Here is a 10855-nt window from a genome sequence, read left to right on the forward strand (position 1 = left end):
AAAACCCTGTTGCTGAAGACACCACATACTTCAGGAATTTGAAGGAACCTAACTAGAAATGGCCTGTAAACCTCCTCCCTGGAAACTAGCTCTCATAGTATCTAAAAGTACTATGCAAGATGCCAAAGGAGCAAACCAATCAATGTTGAGATTTGAACAATATGTTCACCTATATAAGACCTGCATAATGAGCACACTAGTTGGCACGTCCAGTTGTCACCAGAGAGACTTCCTCCGGTAACTGATGGAGACAGGTACAGAGACCCACAGGCAAACATTAGGCAAAGCTTAGAGAAACCTGTGGAGGAGGGGGAGAAAGGATTGTAGGAGCCAGAGTGGTAAAGAACACCACAAGAAAACATAGAATAAACTAACCTGGACCTATAGGGGCTCGTAGAGACTGAAGCAGCAATCTCAGGGCCCGCATGGGTCTGAACTAGGCCCTCTGCACATACACTATGTTTATTTAGGTTGCGGTTTGGGGGAACTCCTAACACTGGAAGTAGAGGAGTCTCTGACTTTTTAACCTGGCATTTTCCCCATACTGAACTGCCTTGTCCAAACTTGATATGAGTGTTTGTATCATGGTAACTTTGTTATGCTTTGTTCAGTTAATATTCCTGAAAGGCCTGTGCTTTTCTGGAGGGAAACAGAGGAGGAGCGAATGCGAAGGAAAGGGAAGGTAGAGGAGGAATTGGGAGAACAGGAGGGAGAGAAGGCTGTGTTTAAGACATTTTGTATGATAAAAAATAAAGAAAAATGTATTTTGACAGAACATTCAAAATGGCATGATATTTAATAAATGATGAAAGTTATCAACAAGATGCTAATGGCTTTTAAATTTTGTAACCATTTTATACTTTTAGCATATCTCCATTTACATTATAAACATTTTAAATTCTAAGTAGCCATATGTGGTTTATGGTCACTGTAGACTTGGTAGAATATCTTGAATCTCTAATCAGTCTAAATCTCAAATATTTGATCAACCACTACTTTACTTGGGAATTAAAGTTGATATGAACTAGACGTAAAATCTCAAATTTTCTAAGTTCATCAAGGATTCAAATATTGTACACCACTCTGTAAGACAGATTATTACACCTGGGATCAATAAATACTTATTAAATCCCAAAAATTCTCTTAACTTTTAAATACTAGGGTACTCGTTTTAGTGAATGAAATCTTTTTGCTTTCATTCTGCATGTTGTGAATGTTTTATAATATTAAGAGCTGACATTCCGGGCTGGAGAGATGGCTCAGCGGTTAAGAGCAATGACTGTCTCCCAGAAGTCCTGAGTTTAATTCACAGCAACCACATGGTGGCTCACAAGCATCTGAAACAGAATCTGATAGCTTCTTTTGGTGTATCTGAAGACAGTAACCGTGTATTTATATAAATAAGATAAATAAATATCTTTTTTAAAAGAACTAACATTTACTAGACTTGCTTTATGATACGCATCTCAATGAACATTTTTGATGCTTTATGAGTAAGAGAAGTGCAGCTAAGAGAGAATGTCATGCAACTTTGTTCCAAGTCATAGGACTTCTAAGTAGAGGTGTCAATATTTGAACTATGGTTTGCCTCCTCACTCCAAAGTCTATGCTTGTTCAAACACTCCCTCAAATGATTGCCATGTCTGCATACTCTCTTCCTTCCACCTCCACTTTGTCTGTGTGGTCAGTTCTCACACGATTACAGCATACATCTGTAGTCTGCCTGTCTGACTTGGTCAAATTTTCTCTAACCTAACACCTAGGTTAGATCTACTTTACAAAGGATATTCCATTTTCTCAGCTTTGTCTTTCATTTTCCTTACATGGTACTGTGCCTGTTTCCATCAATTTTATGAGGGAGACTGTTAAGCTGACAGTGCACTCCTGATAGATTCTTGTATACATTTTTTTCTCAATTCCACATTAAACAATATATTACTAGCATGAAGTCAGCTGTCACAGTATTTACACAGTGCGGATAGACTAACACTATGCTCTTATCCTTACGCTTTTGCACCTCCTGATTATTTTTGCTGATGAAAAGCAGCCATATTAAAAACATGTTTTAATATGTTCGAAATTGGTGATGTGTTGATAACTTTTAATATATTAATAACATATTAAACCCCCATCTTTATATTTTTTCTTTCTACTCGTTCTTATGGAGCTATAAATATTATATTGTCTTTTTTTAACATGGGCTTCTTCATTTAATTATGCTTCTAAGTGTGTGGTACATTTTATTCCTCTGACACTCAAAGTCAGTTTTATTCTCTGGTTCTACTGAAAGATCTTACTAAACATTTCCTGTTGTCTGAAAATTTTTATTTCTAGTTAAACATGTACCTTAGTATCCCAAATATTCACTAATTAATTCCTGCTCTTAATGCCTCTTCTTCCCCGTGCCATCTGGATACTATAGTCCAAAAGAAAATCAATCCTACCCTGTGTTAGCATCTTTTCTTCTCTCTGCTGTCTCTTACTCTACATTTCTAACTTTAGTTTTACAACTTCCTTCACTACTATGTAAAATTTGTCATTCAGCTTCTACCTGTTTCAACCTCAAGACATTAAAAATATCTACAAGGTCCTGCTATACCATCATCAATTTTTTTCCCCTAAAACAGTTCTATAACAATGCCTACATGGAAATAGAGATTATATGGACTACAAATTTAATGATCCCAAATGTTTCAGTATTATGCTAACAGATATTTCACTGACAACTTCTTTATCCACAGAAATGTAAAATTATACACACTGTCATATTTACCAATTTATAATCCTCAGAGGTTTCCCCTGGAGCCACTGGTTATAGCCTCCACCTATTCATATTAATATCCAAAATTTGAGCTTCTTGGGAATAACTTGAAGGTCTCTTTGCTAAGCTGCATCATAAATAATCAAATCAAATGATTAAAGAACTTCTGACACCAGTTCTCTCCTTTTTTACCTTATGGTCTTGTTCTAACATTTTCTATAAAGAGTACCAAAGTATAACTTTTCACTGTTGATGTTTGCCATGGTGTGACTGGTAATTACATGGTCGATGTCTGCATGTTTCTAAGTTTTTCCAGCCTTCTGTGTCATCTAGCAATTCTTTTCTTCTTCTAGGGATAAATAGGTTATTTTGAAAAATCTGGTTAAATATAATTATTTTCCAAACATCTACAAAATGCAAATTTCATGTTATCAAACAAATATTTTGTTACTCTGTTATATAGGTGAAACCCCTTGTTGACTCTCAGCTTATTCTTACTTTTTATTGCATATAAAAGACTGGCTCTCCTCCTAGCATTTTCTAGACTTTCAGCATCTGTAGCTCCAGGCCATTACTAAATCTGAGACAGCTTTTTTCAAACACATGTTATTTTGTAAAGCAAGTTATGAATTAGTAGAAATATTTACATAGGTTCCTCTTGCTATTTTACAACCCAATAAAGCAAAAGGTATTCCCTAGACATATAATTTATTTTACATTAGTTTATGTAGTTTGGGGTTAACATTTATGAGACCATGGAGAATTTTAATACTAACTAGACATTTTAATGTGCAAGTTTTTTTCTACATTTAAAAAAAAAATAACCGACATTTTGGTTTGGGTGGAGATATTGCATTGCAATAACTGAGACCTGAATTTTATCCTTACAGCCAGTGTTTTACAAATATGGAAGTTTGACTTGGTGTCAAGTGTTTGTAAGCACAGTACTGGGAGGGTAGAGATAGGTCAATCTCTGGGGCTCACTGGGATTAAATAGAATAACCAACCTATCCTATTTGACTAGTTTAAGTCAAAGACTGTATCCTAAATATTAAAATGATAGGAACGACAGAGATAACTCAGCAGTGGAGAATACTGGCTGCTCTTCTGGAGGACCCGAGTTCAATTCCTTGCACTCACGAGCAATTCACAACTGTCTATGATTCCAGTTGCAGGGGATTCAATGCTCACTTCCGACCTCCTCAGTCACCAGGCACAGGCATAGTGAACAGACATACATGAGAGCAAAAAACCCATGCACAAAAAATAATTAAGTAAATAAAAGATGGTGGAGGGGCTGAAGAGATGGATCACGGGTTAAGACCTAGGTTCAATTTTTCAGTACCCACATGGTCACTAATAACTCCATAATTTATCCCCAAGGGGTTTGATACCTTCAAATACATGCAGGCTAAACATCAAGATAAAGGCAAATCATTAAAAACAAGTAGACTGTACCTGAGAACAGTAACACAGAAGATTGTCCTCTGGTCTCCACAAGCATTCATGAGCGCATAACTGCTCACACACATAGACATGTACAGCTCTCACATTTACACATACATTCGGAAATGTAATGTTTTATTTACTGCTATGTATCATTCACTACAAATATAACATATAAACCATTATGACTTTATTTTTTAATTTAAATGCACTTTATTTTTAGACAACCCACATGACATGTTTTTCTTTAAAAAACAGTGCCTCCACTCCAAATAAATCCCAGTCAAAATGAGAGCTCAAGATGACATCAGTCCCATTTGTCCTAAGTCCTGGTGTTGTATAGATGGTAAGCAGCAGCCAATTACGGTGACAGGCGATAGATCCAATTTGTTAACATTTTTCCATCTCTAAGCCATCCTTACAGAAAACCATAAATGGAGTCACGCCATCTTCACGGTAGTCCAGGAGAGCAACCGTGCCATCTGGATTTATGTTCTCACCAATAAAAAACTGGTAGTTATTGAAGTTAGAAAGGATGTACTTAATTTGCTCTGCAGCCCCAGTCATAAAAGGCTTTACTCTTTCTGGTTTATGTTCTTCGAGTTTTCCTTTGAGTTATTTCATGTAGTCTTTGATGTACTTTTTGTAGGCCTCTTTTGTGAAGCTGGTTTCTTGTAAGTGATGTTTCATGACAATGTCAACACCGGTGACCACTGTGCTTTCGGTACCTTCGCCCTCCGGACCTTCAGCGGAAGCATCTCCACCAATGAGCGAGTCATCGCTGGCACCCTCTGTTCTACTGACCATCTTGCCCTCCACCTCCAGGCACAGCGCGTCCGCGATCTCCCGAATCTTGTAGATGTCGGAGAACAGCTCGTCATGGCTGATGAGGTCCCGGTAGATGATCATGGTGACGGCTGGGGACAGCGGCGCTAGCCTGACAGAGCGGAGCCAGCGCGGTGGAGCCAGAGCGGCGCTGGGGGGGGGGGAGCGGGCGGAAAAGCACCATTATGACTTTATAATTCCAGAAATTCTGAGTCAGAAGTCTAGGATGATTTATCTGAGTCCTCTGCCTCAAAATCTTTTACAAAGCCACCATCAAGATGTAAGCTACGCCTAGTATCTTACAGCCCATTGTCAGGGGGACCACCTCTGGTCAGCTGGTCCTGGGGTATATAAGAAAGAAGTATGAGTTATTATGCATAGAAGAAGTAAATCATATATAGAATGCAAACCAGTAAGCAACATTGTTCTATGGCCTGTGCATCAGTTTCTACCTGAGTTCCAGCTATATCTTCCCTCAGAGATGGACTTATAATTAATAAGGTGAAATCGAATCTTTTCTCCCCAGGTTATGTTCAGTCATGGTGTTCTATTCTATTACAGAAGTGGACATCTTAAGATGGCATTTTCACAAATAAAGATTTAGAGTGGAAAAATTGTGTCTGCATCTTTTCAGACAGTTCTGGAGCAATAATGGTCAAGAAATATGGGTTTGTAGGAAAAAACAAAGGTGATTGCAATAAGCATATTATTTCTAATCCCTGAATGATCCACTGAAAAACACTACAAGTTAATTATAGTTCTTTAAATATTGAGATAAGTATATACCTATCAGTAATCTTTTAAATGTCAATGTGCAGCAGAATCAACAAAGATGCTTATTAATAAATGAAAGTTCAAGGCTCTCTTTAGTGTCTACAGAACCCTCTTTCCTTCCTTCTCAGCAATCTGACTGACAGAAGTTCACCATGTCTATTCTCAGGATCCAGGCCAGAGAGATCCTTGACTCCCATGGGAACCCCACTGTTGAGGTGTATCTCTATACTGCAAAAGGTCTCTTCTGAGCTGCAGTGCCCAGCGGTGCATCCACTAGCATCTACGAGGACTAAGAACTCCAAGACAATGATAAGGCCCACTTCATGGGGAAGGCTGTCTCAAAGGCTGTTAGCACATCAATAACACTATTGCACCGGCTCTGCTTAGCAAAAAACTGAATGTTGTGGAGTAAGAGAAGACTTACCAGCTAATGATCGAGATGGACAGCACAAGAATTAATCTAAATTTGGTGCAAATGGCATCCCGGGAGTGTCCCTGGCTGTTACTGTTACATTGCTGACTTGGCGGGCAACCCTGAAGTCATCCTGCTGGTCTCAGCTTTCAGTGTGATCAACGGCAGTTCTCATGCTGGCAACAAGATGGCCATGCAAGAGCTAATGATCCTGTCTGTGGGAGCATCCAGTTTCCGGGAAGCCATTCACATTGGAGCAGAGGTATAACACAACCTGAAGAATGTCATCAAGGAGAAGTATGGGAAAGACACCACCAGTGTGGGTGATGAGGATGGATTCGAACCTAACATCCTGGAGAACAAAGAAGCACTGGAGCTGCTCAAGACGGCAATTGCAAAGGCCGGCTACACCGCCCAGGTTGTCATTGGTATGGGTGTGGCTGCCTCTGAGTTCTACAGGGCTGGCAAGTACGACCTGGGCTTCAAGTCTCCAAATAACCTCAGCCGGTACATCACACCCCACCAGCTGGCTGACCTGTACAAGTCCTTCATCCAGGACTACCCAGTGGTGTCCATTGAAGGCCCCTTTGACCAGGACAACTGGGATGCTTGGCAGAAGTTCACAGCCAGTACAGGCATCCAGGTGATGGGGGATGACCTCACAGTGACCAACCCTAAGTGAATTGCCAAGGCTGCAACTGCCTCCTGCTAAAAGTAAGCTAGGTCAGCTCTGTGCCTGAGTTCCTGCATATGTGAAAGCTGGCCCAGTCCAATGACTGGGGTGTCAAGGTGTCCCATTGGCCTGGGGAGATTGAGGACACTTTCACTGCCAACATGGCTCTGTACTGGGCATATCAAGACTGGTGTCCCTTGCTGATCTGAGCACCTGGACAAGTACAGTCAGATCCTTAGAATCGAGGACGAGGTGGGCAGCAAGGCCAAGTTTTCTGGCAGGTCCTTCAGGAACCCATTGTCCAAGTGAAGCTTGGACAGGAGATCCCTCCAGCCACCAGCTCTGTCCTTGGAGTCATCTAGGTGGCTCAAGGCCAGTGCTTGCTCCCATATCACTGCTCCTTTAAACACCCAAGCCTGACCTCCTGGAGCCCTGCTGGAGTCCAGCTTTGTAATCATGTGATCAGTCTGAATCATTGTTTCTGTCACCTGACTTCCCAGCTATTGTCTGGAGCCTGCAGAACTCCAGTGTAATCTCTAGGGCGCCCACCATCAAGACTCCCCCGGCCCTCGTGGTTTACATGCCAAAATAAAAGCCACAAAAGCCCCTCCCCCCGTAAATGAAAGTTCTAGGTTCCTATTTAGTGAACCTTGTGTGGAATCTTACATTCATGTGTAAACCCACAATTTAATAGACTCCCGTGTTTCTTGCACTGGTAATAGATTAACATACTGTCGTGAACATTTCAGCATGTCTAAATAAGTCCAATGTTCTTTTAGAAATTACAAGCAATCCCTTTCAGAAGAAGTTATACATTCAAAGTTATTAGTCCAGCTAGGAATAGTACTCGGATAAAAAAGAAATAAGAGCTCCAGATCCAATCATTATTTTACTCCTTCCGAACATGTCTGCCTCCAGTCAGGCAGAGATCATAACATGATCAGCAGGTATTATCAGGACACAAGAGGATCACTGCAACCTGGTCTTGGACACTGCTTAGTACCTAAAGGGAACAATATGCAGATACTCTTGCCTACTGGGTGAGGATGGGTGAAAACCAGATAAACCTTGCTTCACTTGTGAGAAGGCAATGTCATTCTCAATTTGTAAAAAATTTCCTTGGCTCAATCTATGTGGTTATGAGACTCCATTTCAGTGATTAAAAGTATTTCTTTCCATAATGTACAAAAAAAAAACAAATATGTCAGTCTATATTTCTCACAACAAATTGATTAGATTAAGAGGCCTAGAGGATTACTATGAAGGTGAAAAAGACTCACCCCTAAGGAGACCAGCATGAGTTCCCTTGGCCAGGTCAGCGATAGAATGAAGGGGAAAAAAAGCAGTGGTGTTAATTTTCTTTCTTTTCCCTACTCCTCAATAGCATGGTGTGAGCTCCTCTGATGAACAACATCCTCCTCATATTGATACACTAAAATACAACCAGGAACCAAAATAAATCTGTTCTCCCTTAGAGCTGCTTGTGGCAGGTGTTTTATAGTCTGGGTTGACAGTGTAAGATCCTACCTTTTTGTTACTGGTGGTTGGGATCTGGGTAAAGTGTTTCCAGCTCCCAGATCTCTTACCCAAAGAATTGAAAAGAAGGGCCCACAGATTTGCTAAAGAAGCAAGATGAATTTTGTTCAAAGCAACTGTAAAGGTTATAGAGGAATGCATTTTCACGACTGTTTGCAAACCACGTTAGAACATTCAAAGGCCCCATTATAATGTGGGGCTTACTTTTATAGGACTTAAAAGGTTACTATAGGACATAGTTTGGGTGATTATTTTTGATTGCCAAATCAGGTTGGATATTAATTTTCCCTAATGCACATGTCCCTTCCCATAATGCATACAATTTTAATAATATATGACCACTTATGAAAGATGTACAATGGGAAGTAAGGGATTATCACTGAAACTTTACTATAGGATAAATGTTTGCCTTACTCTGAATGTACCCAAGACAAGTAAAGCCAGACGGATCAGCCCTTCTATTCTCCACACCCAGATATCTTGGAAATTCATTGACTAGAAACAATCTAAATATGATGGTTACCAGGGGGAGAATGGGAAAACACATTGTTGTTTGCTCAGAGATGATAATATGTGTATCATGACACATGAGCAAACCCTCAGGTGAGGGACTGAGTGGGTGGGATCGCTAGCTACATTGTACTGAGAGGGGTGTGTGTAAACTACACACAAAAAGAAATAGGTCCAAATGTGTATTATTATACCATTGGGAAGTGTGCTTAACCGAAACCAAACGGGCCTCAGGCTACGAAAACGTTCCCTATGTTTATCTGTCTTACTTCCACAGAATGAGGCCCAGCATTAATCATGTTACAATTTAATTCCACCACTTTTCCCTTTGTGTATGACATATATAAGGGTATAGATGTATATAAGTAGCCTTTAAAGAACTACTCAGATAGCCTTTTAAATCTGCTTTATTAGCTTCACAATATATAATGAGCATCTTCCCATGCAATAGATAAATTCTGCTAACAAAAATTTTTTAAGACTGAGTCAAAAACACAAGTTTCGATTAGAAGCTGGCAGAGGTGGAGACCCATGGGGAAACTATTAACACCAAAAATATTACAACAGTACATCACAAACATGTATGTTTTGAAAGCAGGGGTCCCCATACCATCTTCAGAGAAAACCTCAGGACTCAGGGCATAAGGCAGAACTCATCATGGTGGTCATGGTGAGGGGGGTCAGTGCTAACCGCCCGCAGACTATGGCTCATCTGCCTTTCCCTCAGCTTCTCCATGAGCTGTCTCATATCCCCCCCAAACCTTTGTACGTTCTCCTCTCTCATCCTTGCTTGGGGCTCTCCAACCCTATGCACCAGGTCCCATCTATAGTGAGCAATGGGCTGCCTAACCCGGAAGCGCCTGCGACCTCCTCTAGGCACACAGTATTCTCCTGCTTCGAAAGGCAGGGCCACAACCGCCTCCCTTTTGTTAGCATCTTGTGGCTTTTCTTCCTTTTCCTCCTTTTCCTGGTGGTCATTTTCCATGTTGAGATTTTTTACTCCTTGTTCCACTTTGGGCTCCATTTCTCCTGGAAGACAAGAGAAATATTCAAAAGTTCAGCACCGAGGACAGAGGCCCATTTTCCTCCATTCCCTATCTTGGATGTCCATATGTTTGTTTTTCAAATTTTATTTTTTTTCTACCTGAAAGGCCCAACACGCCCTCTAGGGGGCCCCCAGTCCCAGACCCTTCCTCCCCACAGCCCACCATTTTCCCTGCAGATCTATCTCCAAGGTTTTTGCAGGCATCAAAATGGAGGATGAAATTGTGGGGATGGTGGGTGGTGGAAGGGGAGCTGGGAGGTAGAATGAGGGACATGGGATAGTAGGTGGGGAGGGGTGAATGAGGGGAATTTGAGGGGACTGACGGCCCAGACCGGGCTTTCTCCACCCTCCCCCCTCCCCCACAGCCCCTGAACCGACCTGGGCCTATCCCTCGCCGCGACGTCCTCCTCTCAATCCTCTCTGCGAGACGCGCCGCCTCGACTCCGGCTAGTAGAGCTGCAGAAGGGGTGGGACGGGAGGGAGTCGGCGGGGGGCTCGGCACCGCACCCCCGTCGGCGGACCCACCGCCCATCCCCCTCCCCGCCGCGGCCGCCCACGCTCGCCAGCAGCCCTCCCCCCCGCTCTCCCGGGCCAGGCCTCGCGCTCTCCCGCCCAGCCGCCCCCGCCCTGCCCCCCGACCCCCGCGCCGTCCCCGCCCCTGGGCCCGGGGCGCCCCTTCCCCGGGCGGGCGCGGCCGGCCTTCCGTCGGCCGTGCACAAAGCCGCGGCGCCGTCGCGCGGGGCCGGGCCGTCGCCCTCAGGGCCGCTGCGTGCGGGCCCCTTACCTGCCCCGCTCGCCTCGGGCCCGATGCCAGCCCGCCGCGCGCAGACGAGCTCTGAGCTGCTGGCCAGACGCGAGTGACGACTGCACCCA

The 10855-nt window shown here is 42.7% G+C and overlaps 1 protein-coding gene and 2 pseudogenes across 3 annotated transcripts; 1 reads left to right on the plus strand and 2 right to left on the minus strand.

The window, feature by feature from the left end:
• Positions 1–4452: 4452 nt before the first annotated feature.
• On the minus strand, positions 4453–5116 carry LOC308414632 (translationally-controlled tumor protein-like; annotated as a pseudogene). Its single transcript has one exon. The product of its transcript is annotated as a translationally-controlled tumor protein-like (transcript).
• Positions 5117–6236: 1120 nt separating this feature from the next.
• Positions 6237–7200, plus strand: LOC308415340 (alpha-enolase-like; annotated as a pseudogene). The gene has a single exon. The product of its transcript is annotated as an alpha-enolase-like (transcript).
• A 2128-nt stretch (positions 7201–9328) lies between these two features.
• On the minus strand, positions 9329–10855 carry BEX1 (brain expressed X-linked 1). The gene is made up of 3 exons (XM_080909782.1): positions 10767–10855; positions 10361–10438; positions 9329–9966 (listed from the first exon to the last, which is right to left on the minus strand). The coding sequence occupies exon 3, from the start codon at positions 9959–9961 to the stop codon at positions 9572–9574; it is 390 nt and encodes a 129-aa protein (XP_080765908.1). The 5' UTR covers positions 9962–9966; positions 10361–10438; positions 10767–10855; the 3' UTR covers positions 9329–9571.

The sequence above is a fragment of the Micromys minutus genome (genome assembly GCF_963924665.1).
Source record: "Micromys minutus genome assembly, chromosome: X".
Lineage (NCBI taxonomy): Eukaryota > Metazoa > Chordata > Mammalia > Rodentia > Muridae > Micromys > Micromys minutus.